The sequence below is a fragment of the Salmo salar genome, chromosome 06 (genome assembly GCF_965601325.2).
Source record: "Salmo salar chromosome 06, fSalSal1, whole genome shotgun sequence".
NCBI classification, from domain to species: Eukaryota; Metazoa; Chordata; class Actinopteri; order Salmoniformes; family Salmonidae; genus Salmo; species Salmo salar.
Window position 1 is genome coordinate 9,027,527 of NC_138296.1, and position 21,082 is coordinate 9,048,608.

The 21,082-nt window shown below is 45.1% G+C and overlaps 1 protein-coding gene across 1 annotated transcript in view; it reads right to left on the reverse strand.

Annotated features, from left to right (window-relative positions):
- Positions 1–981: 981 nt before the first annotated feature.
- LOC106592154 (N-alpha-acetyltransferase 60) overlaps positions 982–21,082 on the reverse strand; it is a 34,644-nt gene continuing 14,543 nt past the window's right edge. The window contains exons 6-8 of the mRNA XM_045719682.2: positions 9,233–9,346; positions 5,271–5,435; positions 982–4,875 (exon numbers count right to left, since the gene is read on the reverse strand). Coding sequence (XP_045575638.1) covers positions 5,279–5,435; positions 9,233–9,346 — 271 coding nt within the window. The 3' untranslated portion in view covers positions 982–4,875; positions 5,271–5,278. The remainder of the gene's footprint in view (positions 4,876–5,270; positions 5,436–9,232; positions 9,347–21,082) is intronic.

Sequence of the window (21,082 nt, forward strand, 5' to 3'; positions counted from 1 at the left end):
ACCACAGGACAGGGTCATATTCACTAGGAATCAAACAGAATGAATACACCACAGGACAGGGTCATATTGTAATGGAAATCATATGATTAAAGGTTTGACTAAATTATTTCACTCAGAAACCCTATAACCTGTTGAAATGTATTTGAAATAAGGCTATAATAATGGGTTAAAAACTATATTCCAATACTGTGTGTGAATAAGACACTGTTCAAAATGAGCAGGGCAGAGTTGATAAGACGACCTTGGGAAAGAAACAGGAGAAGAGGCCTCCCTAAGTTAGGGAGAGAAACAACGGCCTGGGAACGGCTAGTGGGCAGGAGATCAGAAGACAGGTAGCAAGGTTGATAAGGAATGTATGTGTACTGTGGAAAAATACAGCCGCCTAAAGCGGGGTGGAGTTCTCTACTGATGTAAGTGTGTGTGTGTGTGTGTGTGTGTGTGTGTGTGTGTGTGTGTGTGTGAGAATATAAAAGGCTTTGTACATTGTTTGAATTTTCGAGCTCTCATAAATAAACGTTTTGACCCCTGTAGGCTGGTTCTTCATCTGCTTCATTCAACCAGAATCTTACACACTCTGGGGGGCAGACTGAGTAGTTTAATTGAAGTTCTGTTTAAGAACATTGATAACTTAATTCACGTAACACATATTCACTAGGAATCAAACAGAATGAATACACCACAGGACAGGGTCATATTCACTAGGAATCAAATGGAAGCAAACAGGCTGAAACGACCTGAACGTGTCTAATAAGAAACGCATAAAGCGTTTTGCTAAGGTGTGCTACTAATGAACACGACCCAGGTGTGTGAAGACGTGAAGGGGACATTAGACTGCACTACTTCCATTAAACAGCAGAGGGCACCACAACAGTTTTACCATTGGTTGGGGAAAGGGTTGTACAGCGTAGTACACCTATCAGTATACACAGCAATATATATAGCTATCAGGGTGGAGCTCTATTTCAATTCACTAAGTAAACCAAACTTCAAATGTTCTTTATTGAAATGCATTGAAGACAATTGGAACTGGAATGTCAGTGTACATCCTCAACTGACTGGAATTTAAAAAGTGATTTGACCCCAACCCTGGTAACCTCTACATGATAGAAAAGTGATTCATTTCTGTAACACAGAATATAAACATGAACGTGCTACTGGATACATGTAATGTGTATTCTGCGTCATCATGTCTAGTAGTCCCCATCTGAACGGTTATATTTGGTCTGGATAAAGGTGTATTGGAACCAAGGCCGCAGGTGAACTTGAAAAAGTGCTTTCTCATTCACAACGGAGAAAATAATCTATTTGAAGTTCTAGTCAAATCAGCTAGAACGATACAAGGCTGTCCCTTATTGAAAAACCAAACTTATTGAAAAACTCAAGACAAGACAATGTAGTGAAAAGACTTACTTAACAAACCAAATAAAAGGGATCTTTCCTGTCCCTGTCCACATAGAAGACAACAAATCAACAGAAAGAAATAAACATATATATATAAATATATTAAATAGAAAACCAGCTCAAGATGCAATCACAGACATTAGTTTAAAAACCATCCATTCTTCTGCTGTGGAAAAAAAGGACATTATATATTTTGTATTTACACTACCTACAACCAGATGAACTACACCCCAAATGGAACCCCATTCCCAATGTAGTGCACTACTTTTAACCAGAGCCCTGAATGGCTAACCCTCTGTGGTTACGGTCTATAGCAGTGCACTACGTAGGGAATAGGGTGCCATTTGGGACACACTCACTGCCTCTTAAGACACAAACGTGACCTGCGTGCACATCCACGTTTTGGATGAAGGCTGTCAAGCACAATAAAAAACACCTGATCAAATTATATTTTCAGTTGAACAATAGTGTCTCGATCCAAAATGGCAACCTATTCCCTATATAGTGCATTACTGTTGACCAGAGCTCTACATTGGTTTGTGGTCAAAAGTAGTGGACAAATTCAGGAACTGGGCGCCATTTGGGGTTCAGACAGTTTCTACGAGACCCACTCTGTTCCATTTCATCAACAGGGGAAGGTTCCCAGACCCTGATTAAGGGTTCCTATTTTCATAGCGCAAAAAACATTCTGCAAAATTGAAAAATTACAGTAAACCTCATTATAATCTCGCAGTAAGATTTAATTTGAAACTTTCCTTCAACAATACGCATTATAAAAGAGGCGATTGCTTCACTAGAGTTCAGTAAACTGAGCGATGCCTTAATATACGTCTCTTTACCGTACATTTTGCACATTGCTTTTGCACTATAAAAATGTGGCTCTAATGCTGCTATTGATGAGAATACATCTCAATTTAGGATCCGTGTTCAGACTGAGTTGTTTCTTCTAAAATCAGACTGGTCAGTTAACTGGACCTGTGTCCAGAGTGAGTTGTTTCTTCTAAAATCAGACTGGTCAATCAGTTAACTGGATCTGTGTCCAGAGTGAGTTGTTTCTTCTAAAATCAGACTGGTCAGTTAACTGGATCTGTGTCCAGAGTGAGTTGTTTCTTCTAAAATCAGACTGGTCAGTTAACTGGACCTGTGTCCAGAGTGAGTTGTTTCTTCTAAAATCAGACTGGTCAGTTAACTGGATCTGTGTCCAGAGTGAGTTGTTTCTTCTAAAATCAGACTGGTCAGTTAACTGGACCTGTGTCCAGACTGAGTTGTTTCTTCTAAAATCAGACTGGTCAGTTAACTGGACCTGTGTCCAGACTGAGTTGTTTCTTCTAAAATCAGACTGGTCAGTTAACTGGATCTGTGTCCAGAGTGAGTTGTTTCTTCTAAAATCAGACTGGTCAGTTAACTGGACCTGTGTCCAGACTGAGTTGTTTCTTCTAAAATCAGACTGGTCAGTTAACTGGATCTGTGTCCAGAGTGAGTTGTTTCTTCTAAAATCAGACTGGTCAGTTAACTGGTGCTATCAACACTACATTCAGTATTACCTCAATACACCCTCCTGTTTAAAGATGTTATTTAGACACCTAGTAGCGTTGCAGAACTCCGTTAACTTTCTCAAAGTTCCATGGTATTTAACAAATCCTAGTTGGACGATTCCCGTATTTCCTGCTTATCCGGTCGTTATTCCAGAAATCGTCCAACCAGGATTTCTGGAAAACTTTGGGAGTGTTGGGAAAGTTAGAGAAATTCTGTAACCCTATACACACACTGCTCTTTAAAACATTATCCAGAAACTGTCTTTAACTTAGCAACCCTATACACACACTGCTCCTCTTTAAAGCATTATCTAGAAACTGTCTAACTTAACTACACCTCGGTTCAGTCCCAAATAGCACCCTATTCCCTATATAGTGCACTACATTTGACTCGACACACACTACACACACACATACATATATTTGGGGTATTGGGAGAATCTCACAGAGGGAGCAACTTCTACCATGTTATATTTTTTAATCTCTTAATACAAACAGGCAGACATACAAATCTAATGTCAGCTATGTTAAACATCTGGATTAAAACCAGACTGTCTGGTTGTCTACATGACCAGCAGAATGACAGACAGCCCTGAAGGGGACAGACAGACAGCAGGGTTTCAGGTCAAAACACATTTCAGATCAAAATTAGGTCAGGAAGGGCACAATTCAGACTTGAGATAAGTTGACTAAACGTGGACTTCAGTAAAACCAAAAAATGGATTTACTGTAAGTCTACTTATCTCAAGTCTGAATCGGACCCAAAGTGAACTGAAAGTCAATCGGGGAGGAATCCTAGTCCTTGAGATCTCTGTGCACACTTAAAGTAGACTTCCGTGTAGATCATATGTTGATGTCAATGGAAGATTTGTGTGAAAATGTGAGTGCTGATCTCAACTCAGGATTCAGGATTTCAATGATTGTATTGAAATAACAAAATTATTTTTCTATGTGGATTCTGATTATTGACAAATAGCATTTCAAATTGTCTGAACTGAAACTAGAGTTGACTTCAACCCTACTGAATCTCACCCCGGTCCAGTTGAAACCAGAGTTGACTTCAACCCTACTGAATCTCACCCCGGTCCAGTTGAAACCAGAGTTGACTTCAACCCTACTGAATCTCACCCCGGTCCAGTTGAAACCAGAGTTGACTTCAACCTACTGAATCTAAACCCGGTCCACACGGCAGCTACTGACAGGGTATATATATATATATATATATATATATATATATATATATACATATACCCTGTCAGTAGCTGCCCTGTTATATATATATTAATTATATATTAAACTAATATATATATATTAGAGGATATATGTAATGTACAGCTATAATACATCGTCTCTGTATGAGCTGTAGGACAGGATAGGACAGCTAGGGAGAGATGAGACGCTTGGTGTGTAGCTTGCTGGGAGGCTTGGTGGGCTGGGAGGCTTGGTTTGGTGGGCTGGGAGGCTTGGTGGGCTGGGAGGCTTGGTTTGGTGGGCTGGGAGGCTTGGTTTGGTGGGCTGGGAGGCTTGGTTTGGTTTGGTGGGCTGGGAGGCGTGGTTTGTAGGGTCTGGGCGGCTTGGTTTGGTGGGCTAGGAGGCTTGGTTTGGTGGGCTGGGAGGCTTGGTTTGGTTTGGTGGGCTGGGAGGCTTGGTTTGGTGGGCTGGGAGGCTTGGTTTGGTGGGCTGGGAGGCTTGGTTTGGTGGGCTGGGAGGCTTGGTTTGGTGGGCTGGGAGGCTTGGTTTGGTGGGCTGGGAGGCTTGGTTTGGTGGGCTGGGAGGCTTGGTTTGTAGGGTCTGGGAGGCTTGGTTTGTAGGTTCTGGGCTTAGTGGCTGGGTGTCTTGGTTGGTGTTTGGGGGGGTCTCAGCCCTCAGTCATTCCAGGGTTCCAGGTGGTGGTGGGTCAGGTGAGGTCAGAGGGTCCTGAAGAACACAGGTGAAGACCCTGAAGAAAAACAGAGGGGGAGAGAAAAGAAGGAGATAAGGAGAGAGACAGAGATAAACAGAGGGGTGGAGAGAGAGACAGAGAGGGGAGAGAGAGAGAGAGGGGAGAGAGTAGGGAGACAGAGATAAACAGAGGGGGGAGAGAGAGAGGGGAGAGAGTAGGGAGACAGAGGGAGAGACAGAGAGGGGAGAGGAGAGAGAGAGAGAGAGAGGGGGGAGAGGGGAGAGAGTAGGGAGACAGAGGGAAAGAGAGAGAGAAAGAGAGAGAGAGAGAGAGAGAGAGAGAGAGAGAGAGAGAGAGAGAGAGAGGGGGGGGGGGGGGAGAGTATTGAGTTAAATGAAAGTCAATCAACAACAGATACTGTACACACACCTCCCCCTCTCCCAAATACACACCTCTACTGTCACATGGTCCTGCTGTACTGGATACCAGTCTTGGATGCGATGCCGGACCAGGGTATCAGGCTGCGGAGCAGAGACTGGGCCTGTCTGTAGAGTCTCTGGGGGATTGAGCAGGGACTGAGGCTGGCCAGGGCCGAGCCAATGTGTTGGATGTAGTCAGTGCAAGGGGATCGTCAAGGACTATAGGATTTATGTAACAAGGTCGGGGTCAATTACACAAATTCAACTTTAATTCAATTCCATCTCCCTATAAATTCCATCAATGTAATATTCTATAACAGTTCTTCAATTTATATTTAATTCAACTAATCTCCAATTCCAGACTAAGTCAAACTCTTAACGAACTAACAGGGAATATTCCTGGTAAACCTCTAAATGTCCCCTGAATTCTGAAAACTTTCAGGTATTTGCTTTCATATTAAAACATACAAATCAAAGATGTAAAACATGATCCTAAATTTAACCAATCCAATGAGTGAATATCAGAGCTGTTGAAGCTGTTTAATATGAACAGCATGAAATCATTCTGGAAATGCTCAATACTCTATTCCACTCTGTATTGGCTACTGTATTGATTATTATTATCATTATCATTATTATTATTATTATTAAACCCTGCTGGTCATCTATGAACCTTTGAACATCTTGGCCATGTGCTGTTATAATCTCCACCCAGCACAGCCAGAAGAGGACTGGCCACCCCTCATAGCCTGGTTCCTCTCTAGGTTTGTTCCTAGGTTTCTGACTTTCTAGGGAGTTTTTCCTAGCCACCGTGCTTCTACACCTGCATGGCTTGCTGTTTGGGGTTTTAGGCTGGGTTTCTGTACCGCACTTTGTGTCATCAGCTGATATAAAAAGGCCATTATAAATAAATGTGATTATTATCCTTTATTGAGTTACCCATTTTTTCCAATTGGTTTGGCACTTTGTGGGGAACAAAACCTCCTGCTCTAAAAACAATTACAATAATCCCAAAACACTTTTTTTATGAGATTGGGAAACAACTAAAAACACCATTATTATATTTCAACAAAAACAATTGTAACATTTACACGTTGTAAATTGCTTAAATGCACTGTTAGAAACAAGAATCACTGTTAGAAACAAGATTCACTGTTAGAAACAAGATTCACTGTTAGAAACAAGAATCACTGTTAGAAACAAGAATCATAATAGAAACTAGAGGCTCATCCTGAGCCGTGGTCATGTGGTCAACACTCCCAGCTTCCCCACTGGAGACCAGGGTTCGATTCCCATCTCCAAACCAAAGTTTTTAATACACCAAGTGAATTTGTCCAAATACCTGAGTTTTTCAAATGGGGGGAATAGATACCGTGCTTTCATTTGCTGTGTCTGTCTACAGCAAAAATACTAAAAAAGATAGAGTGGAATTCCACTCTCCATTAATTTAGGAGTTAAATGAACACTCAGTGTTGTGAAGACCTGAGTGTTGGTGTTAACAACCAGAGGTGATTGTGTCATTTTCACTCTGTGTACAGTAAAACTCTCAAAACCACACCCATCATTATCATATTTCCCAGCATGCTTTATTGCAGGTGGATTTTAAAAAAAAAGTTTAAATATGTGTTTTTGTAATTGATCTTATGGTGGCAAGCTGAGAAGAAAACCCAAGGGATAAATATAAAGGAGGAGGAACAGTTTACTATCGTTTTGATCATTCAGAATGTCAACACCAGACTGAGACGACTGAACGTCAACACCAGACTGAGACGACTGAACGTCAAAACCAGACTGAGACGACTGAACGTCTGTTGGTGGACCCGGTACGGTGGGCAGTCGGTGGCCCGGTACAGTAGGCTGTCGGTGGGCTAAAAAGGGTCCAAGCTCTGTGGGCTGCAGTGCAGGGGGCTTCAGGGCCTCTCTGACAAACATGCAAGGACAAGGCCAAATGGATCAGAGGAACCCCACATACAATCTAAACTAATCCAATCTGTTAGTAGTTGGACTTATTGCCCCTTTTACAAGCCAGCATAATGTGACTTGACTGATGTGGCCTGCAAACCAGGAGTTTCAGACCACTGTGTCGGGGTAAAACTACGCTGTTGAGCTATAGCCTTATGATTTTACGCTGCTGCTACTCTGTTTTAAAAAAAAATTATTTTTATTTTATTTTTGTTTATCATCTACGCATAGTCACTAACTATACATTCACGTACATATTACCTCAAATTAGACTGACTAACCGGTGCCCCCGCACATTGGCAACCCGGACTATTTGCATTGTGTCCCGCCACCCCCAACCCCCCTCTCACACTGCTGCTACTCTCTGTTTAACATCTATGCATAGTCACTTTAACTATACAGTCATGTACATATTACCTCAATTAGCCCGACTAACCGGTGCCCCCGCACATTGACTCTGTACCAGTACCACCTGTATATAGCCTCCACATTGACTCTGTACCAGTACCACCTGTATATAGCCTCCACATTGACTCTGTACCAGTACCACTTGTATATAGCCTCCACATTGACTCTGTACCAGTACCACCTGTATATAGCCTCCACATTGACTCTGTACCAGTACCACCTGTATATAGCCTCCACATTGACTCTGTACCGGTACCACCTGTATATAGCCTCCACATTGACTCTGTACCAGTACCACCTGTATATAGCCTCCACATTGACTCTGTACCGGTACCACCTGTATATAGCCTCCACATTGCCTCTGTACCGGTACCACCTGTATATAGCCTCCACATTGACTCTGTACCAGTACCACCTGTATATAGCCTCCACATTGACTCTGTACCGGTACCACCTGTATATAGCCTCCACATTGACTCTGTACCAGTACCACCTGTATATAGCCTCCACATTGACTCTGTACCGGTACCACCTGTATATAGCCTCCACATTGACTCTGTACCGGTACCACCTGTATATAGCCTCTACATTGCCTCTGTACCGGTACCACCTGTATATAGCCTCCACATTGCCTCTGTACCAGTACCACCTGTATATAGCCTCCACATTGACTCTGTACCAGTACCACCTGTATATAGCCTCCACATTGACTCTGTACCAGTACCACCTGTATATAGCCTCCACATTGACTCTGTACCGGTACCACCTGTATATAGCCTCCACATTGACTCTGTACCAGTACCACCTGTATATCGCCTCGCTACTGTTATTTTCACTGTCATTTTACTGTTTTCTTTTGTATTTCTTTACTTATCTATTGTTTACCTAATACCTATTTTGTACTTAAAAATGTCACTGTTGGTTAGGGCTTGTAAGTAAGCATTTCACAGTAAGGTCTACACCGGTTGTATTCGGTGCACGTGACAAATAAACGTTGATTTGATATGTAATGTATTGATATAACGGGTTATATTTTAAGGATAATATATTCAATTAGGCACTCACTTTGTGAAGGCTGCAGAATGGATAAGAACTGAACACAACAACCATGTCTCTGTCACTAGCAAACACAGCCAAGGATGGCTCTTGTTCAATTCAGTTCAATTCCAATTCCAGGAATGATTTTCTTTTACAATTAGACTTTTAAAGATTACTGCAATTCCAATTCAAATGCAATTCAATTCTCCACTTCCTGCTTGTATTCCAGAATTGTGCCTAGGGGAAGTCTACATACCCGTGCACAGTCTTCACGTGTTGCTGTCTTCAATTTCTAAATAGGGATGTTTTTACCACTGATCTACACAACCTATGCCACATTTTAAAAGTGAAAAAAAATAATTCTGAAATAAATTACAAATAAAAACTAAGAAATATTGATTGCAAAGGTCTTCACACCCCCTTGCTGTGACACATCTAAGTTAGTCCAGGAGCTCCACATGGACACACACACTCAAACTCCTACCCCCACATCCCCCCTTGTACCCCCCAAACCAACAATCAACAACATCACACACACTTGTACCCCCCCACCAATCCCCTCCCACCCCCCTTGTGGTAAAGGATATAAGAGCGTCCAGGGCGGATGCCCTCCGTTGATGTACAGTACGTATGTGAACCCATCTTTCAGCACCCCTCGTATGGAGTAGTAGTAAGGTAGATAGTGATGCTGCGTGAAGTCTCTGTTGGAATTCAATTCATTTATATGACAATTTAAAAATACACATATATACACCCAGTAGCTACATTTAATAATACACATACATATATACACCCAGAAGCTACATTTAATAATACATATATACATTTAATAATACATATACACACCCAGTAGCTACATTTAATAATACATATATATACCCTGTAGCTACATTTAATAATATATATATATACCCGGTAGCTACATAAAAAAAAATACAGTTTTAGATTTGAGTAATTTAGCAGACGCTCTCCAGAGCAGCATTAATCATAAGTCAGCTAGGTCAGACAACCACATATCAGTCATAAAGTACATTTTTCCTCAGGAAATAACAATCAAATCAATTATTTATTTCCACAGCTGGTCCCTACCTACCAACCTACCTACCTGTTGTGGTAGAAGTGTATAGCAGGTACCTACCTACCTTTTGTGGTAGAATTGTATAGCAGGTCTCTACCTACCTAGATTTTGTGGTAGAAGTGTATAGCAGGTCCCTACCTACCTACCTGTTGTGGTAGAAGTGTATAGCAGGTCTCTACCTACCTACCTGTTGAGGTAGAAGTGTATAGCAGGTCCCTACCTACCTACCTGTTGAGGTAGAAGTGTATAGCAGGTCTCTACCTACCTACCTGTTGAAGTGTATAGCAGGTCTCTACCTACCTACCTGTTGTGGTAGAAGTGTATAGCAGTTCTCTACCAACCTACCTGTTGTGGTAGAAGTGTATAGCAGGTCCCTACCTACCTACCTACCTACCTACCTACCTACCTACCTACCTACCTACCTACCTACCTACCTACCTACCTACCTACCTACCTACCTGTTGTGGTAGAAGTGTATAGCAGGTCCCTACCTACCTGTTGTGGTAGAAGTGTATAGCAGGTCTCTACCTACCTACCTACCTGTTGTGGTAGAAGTGTATAGCAGGCCCCTACCTACCTACCTACCTGTTGTGGTAGAAGTGTATAGCAGGTCCCTACCTACCTACCTGTTGTGGTAGAAGTGTAAAGCAGGTCCCTACCTACCTGTTGTGGTAGAAGTGTATAGCAGGTCCCTACCTACCTACCTACCTACCTACCTGTTGTGGTAGAAGTGTATAGCAGGTCCCTACCTACCTACCTACCTACCTGTTGTGGTAGAAGTGTATAGCAGGTCCCTACCTACTTACCTGTTGTGGTAGAAGTGTATAGCAGGTCCCTACCTACCTACCTGTTGTGGTAGAAGTGTATAGCAGGTCTCTCCCTACCTACCTACCTGTTGTGGTAGAAGTGTATAGCAGGTCTCTCCCTACCTACCTACCTGTTGTGGTAGAAGTGTATAGCAGGTCTCTCCCTACCTACCTACCTACCTACCTACCTACCTACCTACCTACCTACCTACCTACCTACCTACCTACCTACCTACCTACCTACCTACCTGTTGTGGTAGAAGTGTATAGCAGGTCCCTACCTACCTGTTGTGGTAGAAGTGTATAGCAGGTCTCTACCTACCTACCTACCTGTTGTGGTAGAAGTGTATAGCAGGCCCCTACCTACCTACCTACCTGTTGTGGTAGAAGTGTATAGCAGGTCCCTACCTACCTACCTGTTGTGGTAGAAGTGTAAAGCAGGTCCCTACCTACCTGTTGTGGTAGAAGTGTATAGCAGGTCCCTACCTACCTACCTACCTACCTGTTGTGGTAGAAGTGTATAGCAGGTCCCTACCTACCTACCTACCTACCTGTTGTGGTAGAAGTGTATAGCAGGTCCCTACCTACTTACCTGTTGTGGTAGAAGTGTATAGCAGGTCCCTACCTACCTACCTGTTGTGGTAGAAGTGTATAGCAGGTCTCTCCCTACCTACCTACCTGTTGTGGTAGAAGTGTATAGCAGGTCTCTCCCTACCTACCTACCTGTTGTGGTAGAAGTGTATAGCAGGTCTCTCCCTACCTACCTACCTACCTACCTACCTACCTACCTACCTACCTACCTACCTACCTACCTACCTACCTGTTGTGGTAGAAGTGTATAGCAGGTCCCTACCTACCTACCTGTTGTGGTAGAAGTGTATAGCAGGTCTCTACCTACCTACCTGTTGTGGTAGAAGTGTATAGCAGGTCTCTACCTACCTACCTACCTGTTGTGGTAGAAGTGTATAGCAGGTCCCTACCTACCTACCTGTTGTGGTAGAAGTGTATAGCAGGTCTCTACCTACCTACCTACCTGTTGTGGTAGAAGTGTATAGCAGGTCTCTACCTACCTACCTGTTGTGGTAGAAGTGTATAGCAGGTCCCTACCTACCTACCTGTTGTGGAAGAAGTGTATAGCAGGTCCCTACCTACCTACCTACCTACCTACCTACCTACCTACCTACCTACCTACCTACCTGTTGTGGTAGAAGTGTATAGCAGGTCCCTACCTACCTGTTGTGGTAGAAGTGTATAGCAGGTCCCTACCTACCTACCTGTTGTGGTAGAAGTGTATAGCAGGTCCCTACCTACCTGTTGTGGTAGAAGTGTATAGCAGGTCTCTACCTACCTACCTACCTGTTGTGGTAGAAGTGTATAGCAGGTCCCCACCCTACCTACCTACCTACCTACCTACCTACCTACCTACCTACCTACCTACCTACCTACCTACCTACCTGTTGTGGTAGAAGTGTATAGCAGGTCTCTCCCTACCTACCTATTGTGGTAGAAATGTATAGCAGGTCTCTCCCTACCTACCTACCTGTTGTGGTAGAAGTGTATAGCAGGTCTCTCCCTACCTACCTACCTGTTGTGGTAGAAGTGTATAGCAGGTCCCTACCTACCTACCTGTTGTGGTAGAAGTGTATAGCAGGTCTCTACCTACCTACCTGTTGTGGTAGAAGTGTATAGCAGGTCTCTACCTACCTACCTACCTGTTGTGGTAGAAGTGTATAGCAGGTCCCTACCTACCTACCTGTTGTGGTAGAAGTGTATAGCAGGTCCCTACCTACCTACCTGTTGTGGTGGAAGTGTATAGCAGGTCTCTCCTACCTACCTACCTACCTACCTACCTGTTGTGGTAGAAGTGTATAGCAGGTCCCTACCTACCTACCTGTTGTGGTAGAGGTGTATAGCAGGTCCCTACCTACCTACCTGTTGTGGTAGAAGTGTATAGCAGGTCTCTACCTACCTACCTGTTGTGGTAGAAGTGTATAGCAGGTCCCTACCTACCTACCTGTTGTGGTAGAAGTGTATAGCAGGTCTCTACCTACCTACCTGTTGTGGTAGAAGTGTATAGCAGGTCCCTACCTACCTACCTGTTGTGGTAGAAGTGTATAGCAGGTCTCTACCTACCTACCTGTTGTGGTAGAAGTGTATAGCAGGTCTCTACCTACCTACCTGTTATGGTAGAAGTGTATAGCAGGTCCTTACCTACCTACCTACCTACCTGTTGTGGTAGAAGTGTATAGCAGGTCTCTCCCTACCTACCTACCTGTTGTGGTAGAAGTGTATAGCAGGTCCCTACCTACCTACCTACCTACCTGTTGCGGTAGAAGTGTATAGCAGGTCTCTACCTACCTACCTGTTGTGGTAGAAGTGTATAGCAGGTCTCTACCTACCTACCTGTTGTGGTAGAAGTGTATAGCAGGTCTCTACCTACCTACCTGTTGTGGTAGAAGTGTATAGCAGGTCTCTACCTACCTACCTGTTGTGGTAGAAGTGTATAGCAGGTCCCTACCTACCTACCTACCTACCTGTTGTGGTAGAAGTGTATAGCAGGTCCCTACCTACCTACCTACCTGTTGTGGTAGAAGTGTATAGCAGGTCTCTACCTACCTACCTGTTGTGGTAGAAGTGTATAGCAGGTCTCTACCTACCTACCTGTTGTGGTAGAAGTGTATATCGGGCCCTACCTACCTACCTGTTGTGGTAGAAGTGTATAGCAGGTCCCTACCTACCTACCTGTTGTGGTAGAAGTGTATAGCAGGTCTCTACCTACCTACCTGTTGTGGTAGAAGTGTATAGCAGGTCTCTACCTACCTACCTGTTGTGGTAGAAGTGTATAGCAGGTCCCTACCTACCTACCTGTTGTGGAAGAAGTGTATAGCAGGTCCCTACCTACCTACCTGTTGTGGTAGAAGTATATAGCAGGTCCCTACCTACCTACCTGTTGTGGTAGAAGTGTATAGCAGGTCCCTACCTACCTACCTACCTACCTGTTGTGGTAGAAGTGTATAGCAGGTCTCTTCCCTACCTACCTACCTGTTGTGGTAGAAGTGTATAGCAGGTCTCTACCTACCTACCTGTTGTGGTAGAAGTGTATAGCAGGTCCCTACCTACTTACCTACCTACCTGTTGTGGTAGAAGTGTATAGCAGGACCCTACCTACCTGTTGTGGTAGAAGTGTATAGCAGGTCCCTACCTACCTGTTGTGGTAGAAGTGTATAGCAGGTCTCTACCTACCTACCTACCTGTTGTGGTAGAAGTGTATAGCAGGTCTCTACCTACCTACCTGTTGTGGAAGAAGTGTATAGCAGGTCCCTACCCCTACCTACCTACCTACCACCTACCCCTACCTACCTACCTACCTGTTGTGGTAGAAGTGTATAGCAGGTCCCTACCTACCTGTTGTGGTAGAAGTGTATAGCAGGTCCCTACCTACCTACCTGTTGTGGTAGAAGTGTATAGCAGGTCCCTACCTACCTGTTGTGGTAGAAGTGTATAGCAGGTCTCTACCTACCTACCTACCTGTTGTGGTAGAAGTGTATAGCAGGTCCCTACCTACCTACCTACCTACCTACCTACCTACCTACCTACCTGTTGTGGTAGAAGTGTATAGCAGGTCTCTCCCTACCTACCTATTGTGGTAGAAATGTATAGCAGGTCTCTCCCTACCTACCTACCTGTTGTGGTAGAAGTGTATAGCAGGTCTCTCCCTACCTACCTACCTGTTGTGGTAGAAGTGTATAGCAGGTCTCTACCTACCTACCTGTTGTGGTAGAAGTGTATAGCAGGTCTCTACCTACCTACCTACCTGTTGTGGTAGAAGTGTATAGCAGGTCTCTACCTACCTACCTACCTGTTGTGGTAGAAGTGTATAGCAGGTCCCTACCTACCTACCTGTTGTGGTAGAAGTGTATAGCAGGTCCCTACCTACCTACCTGTTGTGGTAGAAGTGTATAGCAGGTCTCTACCTACCTACCTACCTACCTACCTACCTGTTGTGGTAGAAGTGTATAGCAGGTCCCTACCTACCTACCTACCTGTTGTGGTAGAGGTGTATAGCAGGTCCCTACCTACCTACCTGTTGTGGTAGAAGTGTATAGCAGGTCTCTACCTACCTACCTGTTGTGGTAGAAGTGTATAGCAGGTCCCTACCTACCTACCTGTTGTGGTAGAAGTGTATAGCAGGTCTCTACCTACCTACCTGTTGTGGTAGAAGTGTATAGCAGGTCCCTACCTACCTACCTGTTGTGGTAGAAGTGTATAGCAGGTCTCTACCTACCTACCTGTTGTGGTAGAAGTGTATAGCAGGTCTCTACCTACCTACCTGTTATGGTAGAAGTGTATAGCAGGTCCTTACCTACCTACCTACCTACCTGTTGTGGTAGAAGTGTATAGCAGGTCTCTCCCTACCTACCTACCTGTTGTGGTAGAAGTGTATAGCAGGTCCCTACCTACCTACCTACCTACCTACCTGTTGCGGTAGAAGTGTATAGCAGGTCTCTACCTACCTACCTGTTGTGGTACAAGTGTATAGCAGGTCTCTACCTACCTACCTGTTGTGGTAGAAGTGTATAGCAGGTCTCTACCTACCTACCTGTTGTGGTAGAAGTGTATAGCAGGTCTCTACCTACCTACCTGTTGTGGTAGAAGTGTATAGCAGGTCTCTCCCTACCTACCTACCTACCTACCTACCTACCTACCTACCTACCTACCTACCTGTTGTGGTAGAAGTGTATAGCAGGTCCCTACCTACCTACCTGTTGTGGTAGAAGTGTATAGCAGGTCTCTACCTACCTACCTACCTGTTGTGGTAGAAGTGTATAGCAGGTCTCTACCTACCTACCTACCTGTTGTGGTAGAACTGTATAGCAGGTCCCTACCTACCTACCTGTTGTGGTAGAAGTGTATAGCAGGTCCCTACCTACCTACCTGTTGTGGTAGAAGTGTATAGCAGGTCCCTACCTACCTACCTACCTGTTGTGGTAGAAGTGTATAGCAGGTCCCTACCTACCTACCTACCTGTTGTGGTAGAAGTGTATAGCAGGTCTCTACCTACCTACCTGTTGTGGTAGAAGTGTATAGCAGGTCTCTACCTACCTACCTACCTGTTGTGGTAGAAGTGTATAGCAGGTCCCTACCTACCTACCTGTTGTGGTAGAAGTGTATAGCAGGTCCCTACCTACCTACCTGTTGTGGTAGAAGTGTATAGCAGGTCCCTACCTACCTACCTACCTGTTGTGGTAGAAGTGTATAGCAGGTCTCTACCTACCTACCTGTTGTGGTAGAAGTGTATAGCAGGTCTCTACCTACCTACCTGTTGTGGTAGAAGTGTATAGCAGGTCCTCCTACCTACCTACCTGTTGTGGTAGAAGTGTATAGCAGGTCCTCTACCTACCTACCTGTTGTGGTAGAAGTGTATAGCAGGTCTCTACCTACCTACCTGTTGTGGTAGAAGTGTATAGCAGGTCTCTCCCTACCTACCTACCTGTTGTGGTAGAAGTGTATAGCAGGTCTCTCCCTACCTACCTACCTGTTGTGGTAGAAGTGTATAGCAGGTCTCTACCTACCTACCTGTTGTGGTAGAAGTGTATAGCAGGTCTCTACCTACCTACCTGTTGTGGTAGAAGTGTATAGCAGGTCTCTACCTACCTACCTACCTGTTGTGGTAGAAGTGTATAGCAGGTCCCTACCTACCTACCTACCTGTTGTGGTAGAAGTGTATAGCAGGTCCCTACCTACCTGTTGTGGTAGAAGTGTATAGCAGGTCCCTACCTACCTACCTACCTGTTGTGGTAGAAGTGTATAGCAGGTCCCTACCTACCTACCTGTTGTGGTAGAAGTGTATAGCAGGTCTCTACCTACCTACCTACCTGTTGTGGTAGAAGTGTATAGCAGGTCCCTACCTACCTACCTGTTGTGGAAGAAGTGTATAGCAGGTCCCTACCTACCTACCTACCTACCTACCTACCTACCTACCTACCTACCTACCTACCTACCTACCTGTTGTGGTAGAAGTGTATAGCAGGTCCCTACCTACCTGTTGTGGTAGAAGTGTATAGCAGGTCCCTACCTACCTACCTGTTGTGGTAGAAGTGTATAGCAGGTCCCTACCTACCTGTTGTGGTAGAAGTGTATAGCAGGTCTCTACCTACCTACCTACCTGTTGTGGTAGAAGTGTATAGCAGGTCCCTACCTACCTACCTACCTACCTACCTACCTACCTACCTACCTACCTACCTACCTACCTGTTGTGGTAGAAGTGTATAGCAGGTCTCTCCCTACCTACCTATTGTGGTAGAAATGTATAGCAGGTCTCTCCCTACCTACCTACCTGTTGTGGTAGAAGTGTATAGCAGGTCTCTCCCTACCTACCTACCTGTTGTGGTAGAAGTGTATAGCAGGTCCCTACCTACCTACCTGTTGTGGTAGAAGTGTATAGCAGGTCTCTACCTACCTACCTGTTGTGGTAGAAGTGTATAGCAGGTCTCTACCTACCTACCTACCTGTTGTGGTAGAAGTGTATAGCAGGTCCCTACCTACCTACCTACCTGTTGTGGTAGAAGTGTATAGCAGGTCCCTACCTACCTACCTGTTGTGGTAGAAGTGTATAGCAGGTCTCTACCTACCTACCTACCTGTTGTGGTAGAAGTGTATAGCAGGTCTCTACCTACCTACCTGTTGTGGTAGAAGTGTATAGCAGGTCCCTACCTACCTACCTGTTGTGGAAGAAGTGTATAGCAGGTCCCTACCTACCTACCTACCTACCTACCTACCTACCTACCTACCTACCTACCTACCTACCTGTTGTGGTAGAAGTGTATAGCTACCTACCTACCTGTTGTGGTAGAAGTGTATAGCAGGTCCCTACCTACCTGTTGTGGTAGAAGTGTATAGCAGGTCCCTACCTACCTACCTGTTGTGGTAGAAGTGTATAGCAGGTCCCTACCTACCTGTTGTGGTAGAAGTGTATAGCAGGTCTCTACCTACCTACCTACCTGTTGTGGTAGAAGTGTATAGCAGGTCCCTACCTACCTACCTACCTACCTACCTACCTACCTACCTACCTGTTGTGGTAGAAGTGTATAGCAGGTCTCTCCCTACCTACCTATTGTGGTAGAAATGTATAGCAGGTCTCTCCCTACCTACCTACCTGTTGTGGTAGAAGTGTATAGCAGGTCTCTCCCTACCTACCTACCTGTTGTGGTAGAAGTGTATAGCAGGTCCCTACCTACCTACCTGTTGTGGTAGAAGTGTATAGCAGGTCTCTCCCTACCTACCTATTGTGGTAGAAATGTATAGCAGGTCTCTCCCTACCTACCTACCTGTTGTGGTAGAAGTGTATAGCAGGTCTCTCCCTACCTACCTACCTGTTGTGGTAGAAGTGTATAGCAGGTCCCTACCTACCTACCTGTTGTGGTAGAAGTGTATAGCAGGTCTCTACCTACCTACCTACCTGTTGTGGTAGAAGTGTATAGCAGGTCTCTACCTACCTACCTACCTGTTGTGGTAGAAGTGTATAGCAGGTCCCTACCTACCTACCTGTTGTGGTAGAGGTGTATAGCAGGTCCCTACCTACCTACCTGTTGTGGTAGAAGTGTATAGCAGGTCTCTACCTACCTACCTGTTGTGGTAGAAGTGTATAGCAGGTCCCTACCTACCTACCTGTTGTGGTAGAAGTGTATAGCAGGTCTCTACCTACCTACCTGTTGTGGTAGAAGTGTATAGCAGGTCCCTACCTACCTACCTGTTGTGGTAGAAGTGTATAGCAGGTCTCTACCTACCTACCTGTTGTGGTAGAAGTGTATAGCAGGTCTCTACCTACCTACCTGTTATGGTAGAAGTGTATAGCAGGTCCTTACCTACCTACCTACCTACCTGTTGTGGTAGAAGTGTATAGCAGGTCTCTCCCTACCTACCTACCTGTTGTGGTAGAAGTGTATAGCAGGTCCCTACCTACCTACCTACCTACCTGTTGCGGTAGAAGTGTATAGCAGGTCTCTACCTACCTACCTGTTGTGGTAGAAGTGTATAGCAGGTCTCTACCTACCTACCTGTTGTGGTAGAAGTGTATAGCAGGTCTCTACCTACCTACCTGTTGTGGTAGAAGTGTATAGCAGGTCTCTACCTACCTACCTGTTGTGGTAGAAGTGTATAGCAGGTCCCTACCTACCTACCTACCTACCTGTTGTGGTAGAAGTGTATAGCAGGTCCCTACCTACCTACCTACCTGTTGTGGTAGAAGTGTATAGCAGGTCTCTACCTACCTACCTGTTGTGGTAGAAGTGTATAGCAGGTCTCTACCTACCTACCTGTTGTGGTAGAAGTGTATATCGGGCCCTACCTACCTACCTGTTGTGGTAGAAGTGTATAGCAGGTCCCTACCTACCTACCTGTTGTGGTAGAAGTGTATAGCAGGTCTCTACCTACCTACCTGTTGTGGTAGAAGTGTATAGCAGGTCTCTACCTACCTACCTGTTGTGGTAGAAGTGTATAGCAGGTCCCTACCTACCTACCTGTTGTGGAAGAAGTGTATAGCAGGTCCCTACCTACCTACCTGTTGTGGTAGAAGTATATAGCAGGTCCCTACCTACCTACCTGTTGTGGTAGAAGTGTATAGCAGGCCCTCCTACCTACCTACCTACCTACCTACCTGTTGTGGTAGAAGTGTATAGCAGGTCTCTTCCCTACCTACCTACCTGTTGTGGTAGAAGTGTATAGCAGGTCTCTACCTACCTACCTGTTGTGGTAGAAGTGTATAGCAGGTCCCTACCTACTTACCTACCTACCTGTTGTGGTAGAAGTGTATAGCAGGACCCTACCTACCTGTTGTGGTAGAAGTGTATAGCAGGTCCCTACCTACCTGTTGTGGTAGAAGTGTATAGCAGGTCTCTACCTACCTGTTGTGGTAGAAGTGTATAGCAGGTCCCCTACCTACCTACCTACCTACCTGTTGTGGTAGAAGTGTATAGCAGGCTCTCCCTACCTACCTACCTGTTGTGGTAGAAGTGTATAGCAGGTCCCTACCTACCTACCTACCTACCTGTTGTGGTAGAAGTGTATAGCAGGTCTCTTCCCTACCTACCTACCTGTTGTGGTAGAAGTGTATAGCAGGTCTCTACCTACCTACCTGTTGTGGTAGAAGTGTATAGCAGGTCCCTACCTACTTACCTACCTACCTGTTGTGGTAGAAGTGTATAGCAGGACCCTACCTACCTGTTGTGGTAGAAGTGTATAGCAGGTCCCTACCTACCTGTTGTGGTAGAAGTGTATAGCAGGTCTCTACCTACCTACCTACCTGTTGTGGTAGAAGTGTATAGCAGGTCTCTACCTACCTACCTGTTGTGGAAGAAGTGTATAGCAGGCCTACCCTCACCTACCTACCTACCTACCTACCTACCTACCTACCTACCTGTTGTGGTAGAAGTGTATAGCAGGTCCCTACCTACCTGTTGTGGTAGAAGTGTATAGCAGGTCCCTACCTACCTACCTGTTGTGGTAGAAGTGTATAGCAGGTCCCTACCTACCTGTTGTGGTAGAAGTGTATAGCAGGTCTCTACCTACCTACCTACCTGTTGTGGTAGAAGTGTATAGCAGGTCCCTACCTACCTACCTACCTACCTACCTGTTGTGGTAGAAGTGTATAGCAGGTCTCTCCCTACCTACCTACCTGTTGTGGTAGAAGTGTATAGCAGGTCTCTACCTACCTACCTGTTGTGGTAGAAGTGTATAGCAGGTCCCTACCTACTACCTACCTACCTGTTGTGGTAGAAGTGTATAGCAGGTCCCTACCTACCTACCTGTTGTGGTAGAAGTGTATAGCAGGTCTCTACCTACCTACCTGTTGTGGTAGAAGTGTATAGCAGGTCTCTACCTACCTACCTGTTGTGGTAGAAGTGTATAGCAGGTCCCTACCTACCTACCTGTTGTGGTAGAAGTGTATAGCAGGTCCCTACCTACCTACCTGTTGTGGTAGAAGTGTATAGCAGGTCCCTACCTACCTACCTGTTGTGGTAGAAGTGTATAGCAGGCCTCCCCTACCCTACCTACCTACCTGTTGTGGTAGAAGTGTATAGCAGGTCTCCCTACCTACCTACCTGTTGTGGTAGAAGTGTATAGCAGGTCTCTACCTACCTACCTGTTGTGGTAGAAGTGTATAGCAGGTCCTCTACCTACCTACCTACCTACCATGTTGTGGTAGAAGTGTATAGCAGGTCCCTACCTACCTACCTGTTGTGGTAGAAGTGTATAGCAGGTCCCTACCTACCTACCTACCTACCTGTTGTGGTAGAAGTGTATAGCAGGTCCCTCCCTACCTACCTACCTGTTGTGGTAGAAGTGTATAGCAGGTCCCTCCCTACCTACCTACCTGTTGTGGTAGAAGTGTATAGCAGGTCTCTACCTACCTACCTGTTGTGGTAGAAGTGTATAGCAGGTCCTCCCTACCTACCTACCTGTTGTGGTAGGACCCTACCTACCTGTTGTGGTAGAAGTGTATAGCAGGTCCCTACCTACCTGTTGTGGTAGAAGTGTATAGCAGGTCTCTACCT